A 23,967-nucleotide genomic window follows, 5' to 3' on the forward strand; every position below is an offset into this window, starting at 1 on the left:
CTTATTTATACAAAGTGTATTTATGTAACCATGCACAGCTGTACTCTGGGAGCTCCCTGGTAATTTGTATAATTTCTGTAAGAAACTTTACAATGATCAGAATACAAAATCTTTAAAGAACTGAATCTGTCTCGTGGTGTTTTATCGTCTTTGGTGGAGAAGGTTGATCAGGGAGTGTTTGAGGTCAGAGAGGTGTACTACAAAGCAAGTTCAACATACCCAGGCTTTCTTTGTGTGAGCTGGCTCGACAAACCCTAAACTCCCGATCAGAGATAAGTGGTATCACAATGGTGGTTATGAACTTTCTTTGCTAACTCAGGTGTTCTGCTTCAGGCTCGGTGCATGTTCCCATAAAAAGGGGCATTTGGCGCATCATTTCACTCCTTTTCTGCACAAAATGGACTGATCGCGTGCCATCTGTTTCAGTCAGGAGGAACAGATCATTATAACGGAGAGCTATGAAGAATATAAATACATTATCACAGCTAAAAGCAACGTTGTTGTTGCAAATAAGGTGAGCGGGGAATGCTGGCAGAAAATTGCTGATAGTGTAAATTCGTTAATTAAAAAGCTAATTCGTAATTAGTTAATATATTTTTCTTACTACTCAATGCACTCACCCTGCGTCACACATTCAGAGCTCTTAAACTTTAAACATGATGCTGCAGATTTAAACATTATACTCAAGAAGTGCATTTAAGTCTGACCCTGTCCCACAATGAAGGATACGTGGAAATCACTTTAGGTTTTGGCCAAATCAAAGTGAAATTAATATTATAGATTGAAAATTATCTGTGAGAAATACCAATAGACTGATCAATTTTATTCATTTATTTATTTATTTATTTTTGACCAAAGTATTTCTTCATTAGTTTTTTGTTTATAATATAACAATTATAAGTTTTTTTAAAATTTGAAATACAGTTTGATGTATTGTAACAAGATCCCATCCCGCATGTAACCCTAACCTCTTGCACCATTACAAATTTACAATATGACATATCAAATGAATGGTAAGTATCATAAAAGACTAATCAATTTTCTAATCGGTGTTCTAATAGCTGCAGTAGCTGCAGTTTTAAACAGACTTGGCAGCAAATCAGGTAGTTAGTGAAAGGGCGGCACTTTTTATTGCCAATTTAAGCCGAAACTTGGAACATACCCTGCTCCGGACCAGGTTAGGTTTGCAGTATGAGTTACCATGGTGATGTGGCCAAGTTAAAAGAGAGCCACCTTCGTGACATTGAAAACCCTGGCTTTAGGCTCAACATACCTCGCTAACCCACTAATCTCGCTTAACAGAACACCCCTCAGGAGTTTTATGAGGACAATGGGGATTTTTACAGACAATCAAACCCTGCTGTGTGATTTGTTATGTTTAAATTACATAATAGTGTCTTACTATCAGCTTTTTTCAGCCTTTGTTGTTGGTGTCAGTGAATCAAATTTGTTCAGGAAGAGAAGACATATTTATCCACATACCATCAAAACAGTCTGAGGGATAGCATACATTGTTCTTAAATCACCTCAAATGTAGTGTAAGCATCAGTATCAGCACAAGATTCAAACATTGCCAGTGTATTTTACATTAATGCCCACACAAAAAAGTTCTAAAAGGCTGTTATGTTGCAAAAGACTTCAAAATAATGTTTACCATAAATCTTACTAGAAACTTTCAGTTCACAATTTTAAGCTAGCTTAAAAGCTAAGTCCTACGTAGCAAGAAACACATTTTTTGTCTTTATGGTTGTCAATAATAGAAGGCAAAACTGCTACACCTTTTAGTGAAAGAGCAATTTGGGCCTGAATTATGTGACAGACCGCATCTTTAGTCCTTAAAAGCTTAACAGCAGCTACTCTTGTCTAAGGAACAGCAACCTCAAACTAAATTGCAAGTGGCCCATACCTCATCAAATATTCAGTCCAAAACATATTCTAAAAAAAATCAATCACTTAAACTGTGGCTGGGATGAAAACGGTGTCTTAAACTGATGGGGGCTGTTTTATTGCTTATTTCTAAACTTTTCGGGAAATGTATTTTTTTCAAGACCCACTGCTTTAATCTGCCGGCCAAGCAATGTCACGAAAACAGTGACCGACCCTGCTGCTTGTCTCCTGCGATTCATTTTTATTGAGGTCTGAAATGAATAATAGGACAATAGTCTTTATTCATTTTAAATGCCCGTAATTTAAATGTTGCACATAGGTTAAAAAAGCACATCTTGTAATCTAGAGCTGAAACAATTAGTTATTGTGTTGTATTTATTGGGACCATGTACAGTGTTAAACATAAATGTTAACATTTGATGTACTGCACCAGAGTTAGCTTAAAGCTAATTTTCATCTGTGGTCTCTCACAATTAAAACATATAACAGCACAATGACAAACAATACAAAGCAAAAAACACACAAGACACAATATACAAAATACAAAGCTGCACACAATAGCGCATCACATATGCCCACAATGTCAACTAGAAATTAATAATGTAAGCTTGTCAAATTAAAAGCAATTATTTGCGTTCATGAGAAGACCATGAGATGAAAGTTGTTGATTAAGTCAACAGAAAATTAATCATCAACCATTTTTGATATCAATCAGTTATTTTTTTAAGGAATGACTGCTGGATTAGTATCCTTTGCAGACTTTACTCATGCAATCTTTTTAGAAAACAGGTTGTCTTATTTTAATAATTTCTCTGCCAGGATTTTATTTAATCATCTGCTACTGGATTGCTCATCTTGCTTCCAAAAATGCTTTGTTGTGTGTCTTGTGCTCTATAAAGAGATTGTCTGAGGAAAGGTTATTTTAATTGCTGATCAGTGGAATCGGAAGAGGAAAATGCATGGATTAGTGTGTTTACAACTCAAATCATCCTGGGTGCGCTCAGCATCACCCTGCCATCCAAAAACAGACCAGTGCACTGGTACCAGTACAGCAACCCTACCGTGCACGGAGTGGCCAACGTGTCCGAGCTGCACTCCCTGTATGAGGAGTTCATGGACGGAGAGTTTGATGAGAAAACCTACAGTGACACCTTGTTCTGTCTCAACAGGACTGTGGGCCTCTGGTGTACTTGTTCCTGCCAACACCCACTGGCACAAAGGGCCAGGTATGTTTATGTAACTGACCTCACCCATATGACATCATATGTGACACTTCTCTGAAAAGGTGAGTCTCTCTATAGTCTCCAACTATAGAGATGCTATTTCATTATGAGCTCCACCTTGCTTCAGGTAAATGCCACCAGGTGTGGCTCATTACCCAACAAGTAGGATTTTAGCCACCTTGGATGAAGAACATGATTATGGATGGTATTATTCCCAGTTTGTGTCTCTCATGGATTATCATTACATACAGAAGATTGTTTAACAAAATGTGTTATGAAGGTATTGGTGGTGGAGATGGTAAGCCACCCAAGGCAAGGCAAGGCAAGTTTATTTGTATAGCACATTTCAACAACAAGGCAATTCAAAGTGCTTTACATAGAACATAAAAGGCATTAAAACAGAATTTAAAAGAAACACAAGTAAAAAGACATAAAACAATCAAAAAGTGTTAAATTTGGAAATAAAAAAGAAGCTAATAAGAATAAAAGTAACAGTGCAGTGTAAAATATTAACCCTTAATGTGGTTTAATGAAAGGCAGTGGCAAACAGAAAAGTCTTCAGCTGAGATTTAAAAGAGCTGAGAGTTGCAGCAGATCAACAGTTTTCTGGGAGTTTGTTCCAGATAAGTGGAGCATAAAAACTGAACGCTGCTTCACCATGTTTAGTTTTTACTCTGGGGACAGAGAGCAGACCAGTCCCAGACGACCTGAGAGGTCTAGATGGTTCATAATGTAGCAGCAGATCAGAGATGTATTTTGGCCCTAAAACATTTAGTGCTTTATAAACCAACAGTAATATCTTAAAGTCAATTCTTTGACAGACAGGAAGCCAGTGTAAAGATCTGAGAACTGGAGTGATATGATTCACTTTCTTGGTCTTAGTGAGGACTCGAGCAGCAGCGTTCTGAATCAGCTGCAGCTGTCTGATCGATTTTTTAGGGAGACCTGTGAAGACAGCATTACAGTAGTCAAGTCTACTGAAGATAAATGCATGTTTGACGGGGTTAGTTTTTAGCTAAAGTGTTTTTGTGTTGCTTTGCTGTGTTTTTTTTCCCCTGTATGTCTCCCTGGGTCCCCCAATGAAACAGACTGTCACTTTGAAACCCAGAGGTGGGTGGGACGAAGGGACACCTGTGAAGGGATAAGTGAGTGCTGGAGGACTGCTCACGGGGAGCAGGCAGCCGTGGAGGGCCGAAGAGCAGCACAAAGAGGGCTGAAGCAGTGGGCAGTAGCAACCAACACAGTGGAGGAACCACTTTTAGCATGACAACCTTAGCCTTGGCTCATCCCGAGGGGACCTGCAACGTGGACGAGTGATGATCCCTGGCCAAGACACTACTGCTGTGACCAGGAAGGGGGAAGGCAACAGCGAATGGCAGAGGGGTGTGGTTGCGATCACCCCCTCTCTGTGATAAGTACTGCTCCCCCACTGGCCCTCCTGTGTTTACCTGCGAGCACACAATAGTCCTTTCTGCTGCCATTTTTACTGACTATAGTCTCTAGTATTTTATTGAACTGTTGTCTTAGTCCATAGCAACATTTTGATATTCATTAGCTGCCATATATATATGATTGGGCTAGTTTTCAAAGTCCAGTTATAGCTGGGGTGAATAATCCACAGGCCACCTATGACTCCCCTTTTTAGTGTCAATTGCAGTGCAAACTCTTTTAGAGTACGCTTCCGACCTTTCCCCCCTCTGCTGTATAAAGACATGCGAGCCCTTCTAGCAGGTATGTTGCAAAACGGCATTATCACTGAAAGTTCCAGCCCCTGGGCAGCCCCCATTGTTATGGTGAGGAAAAAAGATGGCAGCTGGAGATTTTGTGTTGACTATAGGAAGTTGAATTCTGTCACGCATAAGGATGCTTTTCCACTTCCTAGGATTGAAGAGACCCTGACCTTGATGACCCAGGCCGAGTGGTTCTCTATCTTGGACCTTGCCAGCGGCCACTGTCAAGTAGAGGTGGACCCAAAGGACCGTGAAAAAACAGCCTATTGGCTCAAGTCCAGGAAGGAGTAATTGCTTATGCCGGTCGAAGCCTACATCCCACAGAGCGCAATGATACTAACTGCAGCTTGTTTAAGTTAGAACTGTTAGCTTTAAAATGGGCAATTACCGAGAAATTCAAAGATTACCTGACTGGAGCTGAGTTCATTGTGTATACAGACAATAATCCTGTTGCTCATTTACAGTCTGCGAGATTGGGGGCAGTGGAACAACGCTGGGTGGCCCAGCTGGCATCCTTTAACTTTAAGGTGAAGTATCGTGCTGGAAGGGAGAACACCAATGCAGATGCCCTCTGCCGGTTTCCTGCAGCTTGTCCCACACCAGAGCAGTCATCAACCAGCACTGCAGGCGTGATTACAGCAGCAGTGGAACCAGAAGAGGACTCCCTGGTGCAGGATAATGGCTGGGTGGTAGAGCAACAGGCCGACCCGGACATTCAGGCCACAAAGAGGTATATGGAGCGAGGCTCCTGTCCCTATGGAGCTGAATGGAGTACACTCACTGCTGGCGCCATTAAACTGCTAAAACAATACAAGAGGCTCTGCATCCATGAAGGAATTCTGTGTCGCAGATTTGTTGACCCTGACACCCATGAGCAAATGTTAAAGATTATCTGCCCAGGTACCAAGCGTCAAGAGGTCTGGAGACAACACCACGAGGCAGCAGCACATGCCGGGGCAGGGAGGACGTTGACTACCCTGAGACGCCGCTTCTTCTGGGTTGACATGGAGAAAGAGGTATGGGGCTTCCAGTCTGAGTATGTTGTTTGCAGCTTGCAGAAGGATAGAATAGAACCAAGAGCTCCCTCTAGAGGTAATAGCCTTTGACCTCCTCTCCCTCAGTAGGCCCAAATGACTCGTACCAAAATATTCTGGTCATGACAGATATGTTCATTCGCTATGCCTGGGTTATGCCCACTCGCGATCAGACAGCCAAGACCACAGTATGTGCCATCTGGTCTCAGATAATTCAGACTTTTGGCTGCCCTACTCGATTTCATTCTGATCAGGGCCCCAATTTCGAGTCGGATTTAGTGAAACAGCTCTGTGATTTATATGGGGTTTCTAAAAGCAGGACTACTCCGTATCACCATACAGGTAATGGAAGAGTAGAGAGGATGAATCAAACCCTGCTTTCCATGCTCCGTACCCTGGAGGCCGAAAAACAGAATAGCTGGCCAGAGTACCTACCTGAGTTGTTACAAGCATATAACAACACTGCCCATACTGCCACGGGATTTGCTCCTTCTTACCTGATGTTCGGCCGACACCTCAGACTTCAAGTAGACGTTGGGTTAGGGGTTGTACAGGAGAAATCAAACAGTGGGCTGGGTGGTTGAGCTCGAGACCAAAGTTGACATACGCTTATGGTCTGGCACACAAAAAAATGACGAAACAGCACTATGACCAGAGGGCTAATGCGACACCATTATTGACTGGAGAGCAGGTATGGGTTCGTGATAGGAACAGACAGGGACGAGGAAAGTTACATGGGCGTTGGGATCCAGACCCTCACCTTATTTTGGAGACAGTCGGAGACTCAGGCCTAGTGTATAGAGTATGACCAGAGAAGGGAGGAAGAGAGAAGGTTTTGCACAGGAACTCTCTTAAGCTGTGTACAGGCCCCCCTTTACAATATAGGCCTGTGGCCCCACCAGTTAGCACAGAGAGATCTGATGAGGCACCTGGGTTTTATTGTGTTCTTGGGCCTGTAAACAATGCACTTGCTCCAGTTCCTGCTCCTAACGTCCTCATAGGTATTGAGGTGGAACCAGTGCACCTCAACTGGGGTATCCCACCAGCCCGGTTTGGACATTAAGGGTTGCAGAGACTGCCAACCTTTAGCTATGGGAGGATGTGACGGGGTCAGTTTTTAGCTAAAGTGTTTTTGTGTTGCTTTGCTGTGTTTTTTCCTCTGTATGTCTCCCTGGATCCCCCCATGAAACAGAATGTCTGGAGGACTGTTTCATAGGGGGGCCCCTATCGCATCCCTTCTGGGAAGGACTTTGAACTGCCTAAGTGGACCAAAGAAGGACTAGAGACTGGCCAATGGTCCTGGGGTTTGGGCTGGGACAACTTTTAATATACAGTTTTTATATAAACTTTTATACCTTTGCAATTGAACTCTGTGTCTTATTCTCTGCTCAATAACAACCTGATAACCAAAGAACCTGCATGTATTTTATGTAGTGGAGGGTTAGGCTCCTTTAAACCTCTAGCTGGCATTGTCTGCAACATTTTAATATTATACTGTAAAAATTTCTAGGAGTAAATCCAACCTCGCCACACATGGACAAGTTTTTCCAAATCCTGCTGAGACATAGGTCCTTTAATTCTTGATATATTCTTCAGGTGATAGTAGGCTGACTTTGTAATTGTCTTAATGTGGCTGTTGAAATTCAGGTCTGAGTCCATGACTACATCAAGATTTCTGGCTTGGTTTGTGGTTTTTAACATTACTGATTGAATCTGAGTGCTGACTTTTAAAGGTTCTTCCTTGGCTATAAAAACAATTACTTCAGTTTTGTCTTTGTTTAACTGAAGAAAATTCTGGCACAGAGACAGAGCTGGAAGCCTTTCAATGGGCTGATCCAGCAGAACTGGATCATCTACTTTAGAAATTAGATTAGGTTGTGGAACAGTTTGTGTAGAATCAGAAACATACAGTAAATAAAACAGATGCACTGAGGAAATGCTTGTCTGCCATGTAAAAATGCAGGATGTAGTACAGATTTGAGGGTGAACTACCAGCATTACTGGGACATTATTTATCTTGTGAGTCTGACTCACACACTGCCTTAGGGTCACACGCTGCCTCAGGGTCTCTGTCCAGGTCGTTGTCCAGGTGCACATTCTCTGTGGAGGATTGGAAGAGGGGAGGGAGGAGTGAAAGCAGAATGCAATTCATTTGATCCTGACACACTTTGATAATGCCAAAGAAAAACATGTATGAGACATAACTACTTTAGATAAGCAGATTTTCTTTTATGTAGAAATCTGTGTAGAACAATTAAATAGTTAGTACCTTCAGGATCAATGTGGATGTCATCAGTATCAACCAGCTCAACCTGTGTTAGAGAATAGATAATACCCACCCAGTTACTTAACTTAGGTGGAATAAGTGGAATGCCATAGACATAACTACTTTAAATAAGTAGATTTTCTTTTATGTAGAAATCTGTGTAGAACAATTAAATAATTAGTACCTTCATGATCACTGTGGATGTCATCAGTATCCACCAGCTCAACCTACGTAAGCAATAGATAATACACACCCAGTTAGTTAACTTATGTGGAATGCATCAATAACAGTGCTCACAATTGTCTAGGGAGTGAATCACTTTTTTCCATCATTGTTGTGTAAAAACATTTCAATAAAATTTATGACCCACCTGTAACGTCACCTACCTTTAGTTTACAGCGATATATATAAAAGACCTCAACAAATGTGGCAACAGAAGACCAGACAAGCACCAGGATAATAAATAAGGAGCTGACATTATTTATTCATATTTATACATTATTCTAAAAAACATAATTGACTGTTGCTTGGGGTAAGTACATTTTTGTGTCTATACTTTTATTAAATTGTAAATTATGCTTCACTATAATGTATATTTGATTGCATATTATGTATTATTTTGGCAATTTCTTGTGAAATCTTGCTTCATAACATTACTTTTAGCTGTTATTTTCGCTCATTATCCTATTGTGATTTCATCCATCCTAGAGCTATAATAAAAGAATATCAATGTAATACCATATTGGTTATTGGAGGAATCTCTGTTGCTTGCCCCTCTCCAAAGTGAGGGGTCAAGGTCTGCTAGTCACACCTCTGTAGCTAGTAGCACTTCCACAGTTGAACTGATTGAATGTTTAATGGACGTCTCCTCATTCAGTGCACAGGTAAAAAACTGTAACAAAGCTATGTCCTTAAGATAAATGTGTTAGTTTAGTATTTTAAAATACTTGACCAGACGGATGCATATTTTAGCCAAAGAATAAAACAAACTTTCACCTTTCTTTAAATTGCAATGTAAAATATTTTCCACACTGAGATTACTTTAGAGCTTGAAGTAGGTCTTAAAGGTTGCATTATACTTCTATGAACACCAAATTACTTTACCATCCTGTATTACTATACTTACTATATATTATATTATTTATTCAGAATTTTTGTCTTGTTTTGTCCTGCCCTGGTGTGTCACATCAGTGTCACAGTTAACAAAATTGTGTAAAAGGAAATGTAGCTTTGATGACATTCACCTCCAGTGTTTATATACTACAACCTGAAATCAAATATTAACTCTTAGAAAACAAAAACAGGTTTATTGAGTATAATTGTGGTTAAGGAACTAAAACAACAAAAAGTGCTGTAACTGCATTTAAATTACAATAATAATTTAACTTTTATTTAATCACCATTTTAAATTAGGTTAGTTAAAACTTTATTCAGAGAAATTCCTTGGAGGAACAAGGAACTGGAGAACATATTTAGTCACTAAGTCAGGAACAGGACATAGAAGTGCAGGCAGGCGACCAAATTGAACAAATGATCCAACAAAGACTGAACAGAAAACCAGGGCTTAAAACTGAATTAACGAGTAGATCAGGTGCAGGTGGGGAGATGAGTGGAGAAACTCAGGAGAGGGGAGTGAGGTGACAAAACAGGAGAACAGACAGGGAGCCGATTGGCTAGGGGAAACACAGCGAGCAGGGCAGGGCTGACGAGACTGATACAGGGCAGGTGTGGGGGAAACACAAAGCAGGGCAGGGGTAACAAGGCTAGATGCAACACAGGTGTGGAAGGAAAAACAGTCTGGGGAGCAGTGCAGAAACACAGAAGGGAAACAGAGCAAACTGATCACCAAAACCCAGAAAACACAAACCTCTTAATACTAAGACAGAGTAAGCTATGTAAGTATAGACTGTAATAAAAAACAAAGACAACAAATAAAGGCAACTTACTATCAAGCCACATCTTTTAGAGAAACAACTTAAATCAGTCCTCTCCAACGCAGTCCAGTCTCAACATAACAGGGAGAAAGACTGAGGTCTCTGGTGGAATGGAGGATAATAGCAACCAAGAACCATACTGACAGAAAACTTAACAGGCTCAATAACCATAAAGAAGAACTGGAATTAATAGACACACAGGAGTGAACACAGGAACCCAACAGAACAAAAACACAAAGAGTCCAAAAAACATGACTCTGTGACAACTTGAAATGAAATGAAATCATGACTTTTGTATGGGTATGTGTATTTAGCATATGCCATATTTATATCAAAGCATTTTAATTAAGATTTCTATACCACTTTGAGCACCTTATGTCAACAACACCTTTATTTGATTGAGTACCTGATTGACTGAGCAATAAGATAAATAAAACAGACAGACAGAAGGTATCCTTTTTTTGAGTTTATCTGTATAAAAATTATGCTATGCACACTACAGCGGTCTTAATTACTTAATGTTCGACCTCTTTCCTTGGTTATTATGACAAAACTGAAATTTGTCAAAGCAAGATATTAATTTTTTAATGTCAAAACAATATAAAGATTTAAAACAAAAGCAAAGATTCTTAATGAATTTGTATTAATTTAGTCTATAATCATGCCACATCATAATATCCCTTATAAGGCCTTTTGGCTGTACTAAAAGTAAAAAAAAATGAATATCTAAGAAAATCCATTAAAGTATAACTGTTCTCTGCAAATGTTCTTTCTGCTTGCACTCAGTTCAAAGTAAATACCATGGTTAATTTCCGTGTGATATCACTACTATCTGTCTTGACTTAGATATACGAGTTTAATATCACAAACTCTACAATAATTTAAAAATTTTACACTATCTATAGATGTAGCTCTATGCTAAAGAACTGTTTTATGGCTGACTTTTTGAACTGCCAACATTAATATAAGTGTCATCTCAAGTAGGTTTTCCAGTTTCAGGGTTCTGGCATTGTGCATGGAGTCTCACTATGACTTACTGGCACACATAAATGGAATGGAGTAATCATTAACTATGGTAGTTACCTCTGTGCATTACTGCTATGGCAAAATAAAAAATATAATAAGTTAAAATATTCAGGCTGTGTAAGGTCCATTATTACTAGGCTGAAATGGTAAAGGCTACAGAAGAGTTTCAGCATTTAACATGAATTAGTGGTAAGAACATTCTACTCTCAGCTCTGCTCAGTGATGAAAACAAAATCTAGCAGGGGAGTTAGGTATGGCACTATATGTGTGACTATGTTTAAGCAATTTAAAGCAAATACCTCACTTTTGCTATTCTGACACACTTAATTTCTATATTATTTGTTGAAGTAAATTTGACACATTTACTGTGAAATGTAGGACAGAGATGCTGTAAAGAGGGACTTCCAGTTTGTTTAATTAATCTTTGTCAGGCCACGTGGAAGTCAATTAGAAACATGGGATTTTAAAGCAGAATTATTATTATTCTGTGCTTGAAGAGAAGAAACTGAACTCTGAATTAAATATGCAAGAGGAACTCTTATATTGATTGAATCAATCATTCAAAAATATTTTTCCTGCATGCATTTAGTCTAGTTTCATTTAATTCTAGTTTCATTTATATATTTTTTGAAGTAAAAAACGCTTCTACACACTTTTAATGATCATTGTAGATTAAACATTCATTATATCAAAATGTTAGGTGTTTATATATTGCTTTTGTGAGTGAGTCACTGTGCTGTCGAATTTTGCAGGTTCAAGAGCAGACACAATGGGTGTTGGACTAATCTTATCAACTTTGCTGATGCTTACAGGTAAGTTACTGATTGCTGTGATAAAAAGTGAAGGTTTTCTTTGAGTCCCGAAAAAATAATGTGTGTGTAAGAACAGATTCTATTCTTTACCAATAGTGGCCAATCAACTTGCTACTACACCAGCTGCGGTACAGGCAACCACAACTGTTGCACCAACAACAACAATCACTGGAGTCACAACAACTGGGGGTTCAACTACAACTGAGGGATCAACCACAACAGCTGGTGGTTCTACAACAACTGGAAGTTCAACTACACCTGAGGCATCGACAACTACAACTGCAGGGTCTACCACAACTGGAAGTTCAACTACAACTGAGGGGTCGACAACAACAGCTGGTGGGTCTACCATGACTGAAAGTTCAACAACAACTACAACTGAGGGATCAACAACAACAGTTGGTGGGTCTACCACAACTGGAAGTTCAACTACAACTGAGGGATCAACAACAACAGCTGGTGGGTCTACCACAACTGGAAGTTTATCTACAACTGAGGCATCCACAACAACAGCTGCTGGGTCTACCACGACTGGCAGTTCAACTACAACTGAGGCATCCACAACAACAGCTGCTGGGTCTACCACAACTGGAAGTTCAACTACAACTGAGGGATCAACAACAACAGCTGGTGGGTCTACCACAACTGGAAGTTCAACTACAACTAAGGGATCAACAACAACAGCTGGTGGGTCAACCACAATTGGAAGTTCAACTACAACTGAGGGATCAACAACTACAACTGCAGGGTCTACCACAACTGGAAGTTCAACTACAACTGAGGGATCCACCACAGCAGCTGGTGGGTCTACCACAACTGGAAGTTCAACAACAACTGAGGGATCAGCAACTACAACTGCAGGGTCTACCACAACTGGAAGTTCAACTACAACTGAGGGATCAACGGCTACAACTGCAGGGTCTACCACAACTGGAAGTTCAACTACAACTGAGAGATCAACAACTACAACCGAGGTATCAACAACTACAACTGCAGGGTCTGTCACACCTGGAAGTTCAACGACAACTGAGGGATCAACAACTACAACTGCAAGATCTACTACAACTGGAAGTTCAACTACAAGTACAACTGGGGGATCGACAACCACAGATAGTGGGTCTACCATGACTGGGGGTTCAACTACAACTGAGGGATCAACAACTACAACTGCAGGGTCTACCACAACTAGAAGTTCAACTACAACTGAGAGATCAACAACTACAACTGCAGGGTCTACCACAACTGGAAGTTCAACAACAACTGAGGGATCCACCACAGCAGCTGGTGGGTCTACCACACCTGGAAGTTCAACAACTGAGGGATCAACAACTACAACTGCAGGATCTACTACAACCGGAAGTTCAACTACAACTACAACTGGGGGGTCGACAACTTCAGATAGTGGGTCTACCATGACTGGAAGTTCAACTACAACTGAGGGATCAACAACAACAACTGCAGGGTCTACCACAACTGGAAGTTTAACTATAACTGAGACATCAACAACTACAACTGCAGGGTCTACCACAACTGGAAGTTCAACTACAACTGAGGGATCCACAACAACAGCTGCTGGGTCTACCACAACTGGAAGTTCAACTACAACTGAGGGATCAACAACTACAACTGCAGGGTCTACCACAACTGGAAGTTCAACTACAACTGAGGGATCCACCACAGCAGCTGGTGGGTCTACCACAACTGAAAGTTCAACAACAACTGAGGGATCAACAACAACAGCTGGTGGGTCTACCACAACTGGAAGTTCAACTACAACTGAGGGATCATCAACTACAACTGCAGGGTCTACCACAACTGGAAGTTCAACTACAACTGAGGGATCCACCACAGCAGCTGGTGGGTCTACCACAACTGAAAGTTCAACAACAACTGAGGGATCAACAACAACAGCTGGTGGGTCTACCACAACTGGAAGTTCAACTACAACTGAGGGATCAACAACTACAACTGCAGGGTCTACCACAACTGCAAGTTCAACTACAACTGAGGGATCCACCACAGCAGCTGGTGGGTCTACCACAACTGGAAGTTCAACAACAATTGAGGGATCAGCAACTACAACTGAGGTCTCAACAACTACAACTGCAGGGTCTACCACAACTGGAAGTTCAACAACTGAGGGATCGACAACTACAGCTGCAGGATCTACTACAACTGGAAGTTCAACTACAACTACAACTAGGGGATCGACAACTACAGATAGTGGGTCTACCATGACTGGAAGTTCAACTACAACTGAGGGATCAACAACAACAGCTGGTGGGTCTACCACAACTGGAAGTTCAACTACAACTGAGGGGTCAACAACTACAACTGCAAGGTCTAACACAACTGGAGGCACAACTACAACTGAAGGATCAACAACAACAGCTGGTGGGTCTACCACAACGGGAAGTTCAAGTACAACTGAGGGATCATCAACAACAGCTGGTGAGTCTACCACTACCACAACATAGACCTTGGATTTGCATCCACATCCCTTCCTAGTAACACTCAGATTGCAAATGTTTTAAGTCAACATTGACACCACATCTATTTCTGTGCATGGCGCATGTAAACAATGGTGAGAGGTACTTAATCAAAAATATAAGATGTTACAGAACTTTTTGTTTAAACAATGTTTCTTTTCCTTTTCTCAACATTTACAGAAGTTTCAAGTGGAGTAAGTTACAAGACCAGTCTCATCATTGCATCTTTCCTGGTACTGCTGTCATGGCTACTGTAAAGTCAGCAAGAATGTCTGTACTGACGTCCATGTGAAATCCCATTATAAAAACACTGGTTTTGGCCTTGACCTCATTTCCCATTTCCCCAACGTAACCCTTTCTATTAATACTATGGGCTATGTACTTGTATGTGTATGTTTATATGTGTATATCTTCAATTAGCATATATTGTGTTTTCTCTGTTATGTTTGTGGTTGTTTTTTTACCATGGATTTGCTATTGTGGGCAGTTCAGGGTATGGGGTGTTTTGTTTCTTTGTACATTTCCATTGAGTCATTATTCTATTTCAGGCTCTTTTTGTGTGTACTGGATATCTCTCTGTTGCTTGTGTTATCTTTGTCTACCGACGTGGGTAATTCATGGGAAGTTAAGGTATTACAGTTCAAGGGAAGTAATAGATCATATCTGTTGGACAGATAGATTTGATTCCCAGTTGCACAGAGTTTTTGATATATTGATTTTGAATAACTATACTGTAAATTGTAGTTCAATACTAATGTTTATCAACACTTTTCCATATGTGAATATGCTGTGAATGAGCTGATCTGCTGCTGAACATTGTTAACTGTTTGATGTACTCAACACAGCTACTTCTTATACTGTCTAAGGCTGGGTATAACCGAAATATCCTGTGACCCCAGAAATAACTTATAAACTTATTTATTTATATAATTTATTTATATCATGTATTTATAGTTATTTTATTTATTTCTCTTGTCTTTTTCATTCCTGTTCCCTGAGCGGAGTTCCCAATAGGCTTGTGATCTACAATCTTGTTCCCATTACATCTAATGTTCCATTAGATTTCCGAGGATCTCAATTGTTATATGGTTTGGAAAGAAGTTCCAGATATTAAATTCAAAGTTGGGATGACCTCCCTCTCAACATGAAATGTATGAAGTCTGAATGATGTCCTGTATGATTATCCAATCACGTATTCATATACACATGTATAATAATATAAATATATATTTGCTTTTTGTTGAGTTGCTCAGGATTGTGAAATTAGTCTTCTTTAACAGCAAGATAGATTATTTTGTGATTTATATGACCAAATATTATTCAAAATGCTGTAATGTGAACCTTTCTGTTGTCTCCAAATGCATGTAAATAAACACATGCTACTCATAGAGGGCTGCACACTGCAATTTAACCTAATGCATAGACTAGTATCAAAGGTCGTGGTATACATAATATATATGTCAAAACAATGTCAATTTTCTTATTTATACAAAGTGCATTTATGTAACCATGCATAGCTGTACTCAGGGAGCTCCCTGGTAGTTTGTATAATTTCTGTAAGAATCTTTATTATGATCAGAATACAAAATCTTTAAAGAACTGAATTTGTCTTGTGTAATGTTTTGTTGTCTTTGGTGGAGAAGGTTGATCAGGGAGTGTTTGAGGTCAGAGAGGTGTACTACAAAGCAAGTTCAACATACCCAGGCTTTCTTTGTGTGAGCTGGCTCGACAAACCATAAACTCCCGATCAGAGATAAGTGGTATCACAATGGTGGTTATGAACTTTCTTTGCTAACTCAGGTGTTCTGCTTCAGGCTCGGTGCACGTTCCCATAAAAAGGGGCATTTGGCGCATCATTTCACTCCTTTTCTGCACAAAATGGACTGATCGCGTGCCGTCTGTTTCAGTCAGGAGGAACAGATCATTATAACGGAGAGCTATGAAGAATATAAATACATTATCACAGCTAAAAGCAACGCTGTTGTTGCAAATAAGGTGAGAGGGGAATGCTGGCAGAAAATTGCTGATAGTGTAAATTCGTTAATTAAAAAGCTAATTCCTAATTAGTTAATATATTTTTCTTACTACTCAATGCACTCACCCTGCGTCACACATTCAGAGCTCTTAAACTTTAAACATGATGCTGCAGATTTAAACATTATACTCAAGAAGTGCATTTAAGTCTGACCCTGTCCCACAATGAAGGATACGTGGAAATCACTTTAGGTTTTGGCCAAATCAAAGTGAAATTAATATTATAGATTGAAAATTATCTGTGAGAAATACCAATAGACTGATCAATTTTATTCATTTATTTATTTATTTATTTTTGACCAAAGTATTTCTTCATTAGTTTTTTGTTTATAATATAATAATTATAAGTTTTTTTAAAATTTGAAATACAGTTTGATGTATTGTAACAAGATCCCATCCCGCATGTAACCCTAACCTCTTGCACCATTACAAATTTACAATATGACATATCAAATGAATGGTAAGTATCATAAAAGACTAATCAATTTTCTAATCGGTGTTCTAATAGCTGCAGTAGCTGCAGTTTTAAACAGACTTGGCAGCAAATCAGGTAGTTAGTGAAAGGGCGGCACTTTTTATTGCCAATTTAAGCCGAAACTTGGAACATACCCTGCTCCGGACCAGCTTAAGTTTGCAGTATGAGTTATCATGGTGATGTAGCCAAGTTAAAAGAGAGCCACCTTCGTGACATTGAAAACCCTGGCTTTAGGCTCAACATACCTCGCTAACCCACTAATCTCGCTTAACAGAACACCCCTCAGGAGTTTTATGAGGACAACGGGGATTTTTACAGACAATCAAACCCTGCTGTGTGATTTGTTATGTTTAAATTACACAATAGTGTCTTACTATCAGCTTTTTTCAGCCTTTGTTGTTGGTGTCAGTGAATCAAATTTGTTCAGGAAGAGAAGACATATTTTACTTTGGCTATGAGACTCCTATTTATCCACATACCATCAAAACAGTCTGAGGGATAGCATACATTGTTCTTAAATCACCTCAAATGTAGTGTAAGCATCAGCATCAGCACAAGATTCAAACATTGCCAGTGTATTTTACATTAATGCCCACACAAAAAAGTTCTAAAAGACTGTTATGTTGCGAAAGACTTCAAAATAATGTTTACCATAAATCTTACTAGAAACTTTCAGTTCACAATTTTAAGCTAGCTTAAAAGCTAAGTCCTACGTAGCAAGAAACACATTTTTTGTCTTTATGGTTGTCAATAATAGAAGGCAAAACTGCTACACCTTTTGTGAAAGAACAATTTGGGCCTGAACTATGTGACAGGCTGCATCTTTAGTCCTTCCAAGCTTAACAGCTGCTACTCTTGTCTAAGGAACAGCAAACTCAAACTAAATTGCAACTGGCACATACCTCATCAAATATTCAGCCCAAAACATATTCTAAAAAAAACAATTAGCTAAAACTGCAGCTGGGATGAAAACAAATAACCAACATCATCAAGAAAGCCACATCTATTTTTATCTAATGATATATCAGGTATGTTTATTTAACTGACCTCACCCCTATGACATCGTACGTGACGCTTCTTTAGACAGGTGAGTCTCTATAGTCTCCAAATATAGAGCTGCTATCTAATTATGAGCCCCACCTTGTCAGAGGTAAATGCCACCAGATGTGGCACATTACCCAACAGGTAGGAGTTTAGCCACCTTGGATCATGGATGGTATTATCCCCAGTTTGCGTCTCTCATGGATTATTATTACATTCAGAAGACTGTTTAACAAAATGTACAGCTGTTATGAAGGTATTGGTGGTGGAGGTGGTAAGCCACCCAGATCCTGATTTGTCTCATAATCAATTTAGTTAGGAGATGAGGCCTAAATGATACACTTAATATAATGGCATTTGAGGGTAATGTTATATTAAACCAAACTGTATTCATTTTTTATGGTATTACCAGATACATGCCACTACTTTAACACTTTTCTTATTTCACACAGAACATAAAATATCAGTATCTCCATAAATCAATTCATATAATCCAATCAAAAACATAAATTTTCAAGCTATAACATTAATGCAGTGATTGATGCAATTTAAGGAAAATAATTGTGTGTTTTGGCTCTGGTGATATGTAATATTTCAGCTGGCAGCAGAAATGTTACAAAAACTGCCACTTGGTGTGACCATGTTTCCTACGTATGGGGCTATTGGGGTGAAATTTAAAAAAAATCAATTTTAATGTCAACAAAAATGATCATGGAAATAATCTTTTGTTGGATACTGATAAAAATGTCATTCCTGAATACAGGCAGGTTTGGAGTTAGAAAATACAAAGAGGAATCTAAGAAATGATTGAAAAAAAGTTTATTAATATTTATGTGACTTGTACATGCTTCTACACTGGTGCTTTAAGGAAATATATTATACATATTACTCTTGCTGAGTCATACAAATACTTAAGAATTTGGCTTGACAGCAGACTATCATTCAAGATTCATATTCAACATTTGACTCAAAAATTAAAAATCAAATTAGGCCTCTTGTATAGAATTAAAGGTTGTCTGTCTTCTTCCAACTGTTAAACTATTGTGGAGTCGACCTTTTTATTATGCTTAAACATTATGTTTTATCACAAAGTACAAATAATCATTGTTCTCTGATCACACGGCTGGATGGACTTCCTTACAGTCAAGAAGAAAAAAAACGTCTCATGTTATTCATCTATAAATACATGAAGCTTGAGCATTTGAAGCTTCCAAACTATCTCACATCTCTTCTCATTTAAATCTAACCACAGCACACGATCCAGTAACTACTTAGCCTTAGATATCCCTCATGTTCACACTGATGTTGGCAGAACTGGTTTCAGGTACTATGCAGTTTTTAAATGGAATGAACTGCAAACTGCCCTCAAACTTGAGTCTTTCATTCTTCTTGGAGATTTTAAAGCTTTATTGTCTGATTTTTTTATGATTCTTTTAACTGTGTTGTTTCTGTTTTCTGATTGTATTATTGTCTTATGACTTATGAATGTTTCTTGTTCTCAGGTCTCTCTTGGAAAACAGATCTTAATCTCAATGAGACTGCCTGATTGAATAAAGAGTAAATAAAAAAAATGAAGGGGCATGAAAAGTCTGCGTAGGCCAGCACTGGGGCAGAGACCAACCTTGCATTTAAGACGTCGAAGCTCTGTTCACACTGAAGTGTCTATAAAGAACCTATCCTCATGACACAGAAATTTGATTTTATAGATAACTTAATTTATATTAATAAATGACCTACACCAAACACTGGGATGAGATGAACAACAAACTCACAAGACTCACATGCCACCTCAGGGTAACACGCTGCCTCAGGGTCTCTGTCCAGGTCGTTGTCCAGGTGCACATTCTCTGTGGAGGATTGGAAGAGGGGAGGGAGGAGTGAAAGCAGAATGCAATTCATTTGATCCTGACACACTTTGATAATGCCAAAGAAAAACATGCATGAGACATAACTACTTTAGATAAGCAGATTTTCTTTTATGTAGAAATCAGTGTAGAACAATCAAATAATCAGTACTTTCAGGATCACTGTGGATGTCATCAGTATCAACCAGCTCAACCTACATAAGAGAATAGATAATACACACCCAGTTAGTTAACTTATGTCAAATAAGTGGAATGCCATAGACATAACTACTTTAGATAAGCAGATTTTCTTTTATGTAGAAATCTGTGTAGAACAATTAAATAATTAGTACCTTCAGGATCAATCAGGATGTCATCAGTATCAACCAGCTCAACCTGTGTAAGAGAATAGATAATACACACCCAGTTACTTAACTTAGGTGGAATAAGTGGAATGCCATAGACATAACTACTTTAAATAAGTAGATTTTCTTTTATGTAGAAATCTGTGTAGAACAATTAAATAATTAGTACCTTCATGATCACTGTGGATGTCATCAGTATCCACCAGCTCAACCTACGTAAGCAATAGGTAATACACACCCAGTCAGTTAACTTATGTGGAATGTATCAATAACAGTGCTCACAATTGTCTAGGGAGTGAATCACTTTTTTCCATCATTGATTTGTAAAAACATTGACCCACCTGTAACGTCACCTCCCTTTAGTTTGCAGCAATATGTATATAAGACCTAAACAAATGTGGCAACAGAAGACCAGACAAGCAGCAGGACAGTAAATAAGGAGCTGACATTATTTATTCATATTTATACATTATTCTAAAAAACATAATTGACTGTTGCTTGGGGTAAGTACATTTTTGTGTCTATGTTTTTTGTTAAATTGTAAATTATGCTTCACTATAATGTATATTTGATTGTATGTTATGTATTATTTTGGCAATTTCTTACTTCATAACATTACTTTCAGGTGTTATTTTTGCTCCTTATCCTATTTTGATTTCATCCATCCTAGAGCTATAATGAAGGAATATCAATGCAATATTGTATTGATTATTGGAGGAACCTCTTTTTGCTTGCCCCTCTCCACAGTGAGGGGTCAAGGTCTGCTAGTCACACCCCTGTAGCTGGTAGCATTTTAACAGTTGAACTGATTGAGTGTTTAATGGAAGTCTCCTCATTCAGTGCACAGGTAAATAACTGTAACAAAGCTATGTCCTTGAGATAAATGTGTTAGTTTGTGTTTTAAAATACTTGACCAAACGGATGCATGTTTCAGCCAAAGAATAAAACAAACTTTAACCTTTCTTTAAATTGCAATGTAAAGTATTTACCACACTGAGATTACTTTAGAGTAGGTCTTAAAGGCTGCATTATACTTCAATGAACACCAAATGCATCAACCATTCTGTATACTTATTATAAAGTATACTGTTTTTTTCTCCTTTTTTTGTCCTGCCCTGGTGTGCCACATCAGTGTAAAGGTTAACAAAATTGTGTAAAAGGAAATATAGTTTTGATAACATTCATCCCCAGTGTTTATATCCTACAACATGAAGTCAAATATTAACTCTTAGAAAAAGAAAACCAGGTTTATTGAGAATAATTGTGTTTAAGGGACTGAAACAACAGAAAGTTCTGTAACTGTGTGTAAGTTCTAATATTAATTTAACTTTTATTTAATTGCCATTTTAAATTAGGTTAGTTAGAACTGTATTCAGAGAAATCCCTTGAACTTTGGCTGCATTAAAACGTTATGTGATTTCTTTGTGATTTAATTTTTAACATTTTGTCATTTTTACACATCTGTAGAACATCTTTCACATGTAACATTATGGCACTTGTGGCAAGGATTTGCAGAGCAGGTTTCCCAAATGCAGAGACTTGGCAGGCACAAGGAACTGAAGAATATATTTAATCACTAAATCAGGAACAGGACACAGAAGTGCAGACAGGCAACGAAACCAAACAAATTAGCCAACAAAAACTGAACAGAAAACCAGGACTTAAAAGCTAACTGAACTAACGAGGAGATCAGGTGCAGGTGGGGAGATGAGTGGAGAAACTTAGGAGAGGGGAGTGAGGTGACAAAACAGAACAGACAGGGAGCCGATTGGCTGGGGGAAACACAACGAGCAGGGCAGGGCTGACGAGACTGATACAGGGCAGGTGTGGGGAAAACACAAAGCAGGGCAGGGGTAACAGGGCTAGATGCAACACGGGTGTGGAGGGAAAAACAGTCTGGGGAGGAGTGCAGAAACACAGAAGGGAAACAGAGCAAACTGAAAACCAAAACCCAGAAAACACAAACCTCTTCATAACTAAGACAGAGTAAGCTGTGTAAGTACAGACCAGAATAAAGACAAAGACAGTCTAACAAATAAAGGCAACTTACTATCATGCCAGATAATCTTTTAGAGAAACAACTTAACTTAACACAGTCCAGTCTTAACATAACAGGGAGAAAGACTGAGGTCTCTGGTGGTACGGAGGATAATAGCAACCAAGAACCATACTGACAGAAAACTCAACAAGCTCAATAACCATAAAGAAGAACTGGAATTAATAGACACACAGGAGTGAACACAGGAACCCAAAAGAACAAAAACACAGAGTCCAAAAAACATGACTCCATGACAACTTGAAATGAAATGAAATCATGACTTTTGTATGTGCATGTGTATTTAGCATATAACATATTTATTTCACAGCATTTTAGTTTAGATTTGTACACCACTTTGAGCACCTTATATCAACAACACCTTTATTTGATTGAATACCTGATTGACTGAACAATAAGATAAATAAAACAGACAGACAGAGGGTGCCCTTTGTTTTGAGTTTGTCTGTATGAAAATTAGGGGTAATACCCCACAAATTATTTGCATTTATAAAACTATGAAGCAATAATTAACTAACATTATTATTATTATTAGCTGAGTAAAATAGAAGCTGTAAAATGCTATGCACACTACAGCGGACGTACTTGCTTAATGTTTGACCTCTTTCCTTCATTGTTATGACAAAACTGTAATTTGTCAAAGCAAGACATTAATTTATTAATGTCAAAACAATATAAAGGTTTAAAATAAAAGCAAAGATTTACATGAATTTGTATTAATTTAATCTATAATCGCTACAAATCATAGTATCCCTTATAAGGTCTTTTGGCTGTACTAAAATAAAAAAAAAAAGAATATCTAAGAAAATCCATTAAAATATAACTGTTCTCTGCAAATGTCCTTTCTGCTTGCACTCAGTCCAAAGTAAATACCATGGTTAATTTCCGTATTATATTACTAATATCTGTCTTGTCTTAAATATACGAGTTTAATATCACAAACTCTACAATAATTTAAAGATTTTACAGTATCTATAGATGTAGCTCTATGCTACAGAATTGTTTTATGGCTGACTTTTTGAACTGCCAACATTAATACAAGTGTCATCTCAAGTAGGTCTTCCAGTTTCAGGGCTCTGGTATTGTGCATGGTGTCTCACTATGGCTTTCTGGCACACACAAATGGAATGGAGTAATCATTAACTGTGGTAGTTACCTCTGTGCATTACTGCTATGGCAAAATAAAAAAATATAATAAGTTAAAATATTCAGGCTGTGTAAGGTCCATTATTACTTAGGCTGAAATGGTAAAGGCTACAGAAGAGTTCCAGAATTTAACATGAATTAGTGGTAAGAACATCCTACTCTCAGCTCTGCTCAGTGATGAAAACAAAATCTAGCAGGGGAGTTAGGTATGGCACTATATGTGTGACTATGTTTAAGCAGTTTACAGCAAATACCTCACTTTTGCTATTCTGACACACTTAATTTCTAAATTATTTGTTGAAGTAAATTTGATACATTTACTGTGAAATATAGGACAGAGATGCTGTAAAGAAGGACTTCCAGTTTGTTTAATTAATCTTTGTCAGGCCACGTGGAAGTCAATAAGAAACATGGGATTTCAAAGCAGAATTATTATTCCATTCTGTGCTTGAAGAGCTGAAACTGAACTGAAAAAATGCTTCTACACACTTTCAATGATCACTGTAGATTAAACATTCATTACATCAAAATGTTAGGTGTTCATATGCTGCTTTTGAGAGTGAGTCACTCTGCTGTTGAATTTTGCAGGTTCAAGAGCAGATACA

General features: G+C 38.4%; 1 protein-coding gene across 1 annotated transcript; it reads left to right on the top strand.

Moving 5' to 3' along the window:
* The first annotated feature begins 12,077 nt into the window (after positions 1-12,077).
* LOC137175169 (mucin-22-like) lies at positions 12,078-14,389 on the top strand. The gene has a single exon (XM_067580876.1). The coding sequence runs from the start codon at positions 12,263-12,265 to the stop codon at positions 14,387-14,389; it is 2,127 nt and encodes a 708-aa protein (XP_067436977.1). The 5' UTR covers positions 12,078-12,262.
* Positions 14,390-23,967: the final 9,578 nt, after the last annotated feature.

The sequence above is a fragment of the Thunnus thynnus genome, chromosome 22 (genome assembly GCF_963924715.1).
Source record: "Thunnus thynnus chromosome 22, fThuThy2.1, whole genome shotgun sequence".
Classification (NCBI taxonomy): domain Eukaryota; kingdom Metazoa; phylum Chordata; class Actinopteri; order Scombriformes; family Scombridae; genus Thunnus; species Thunnus thynnus.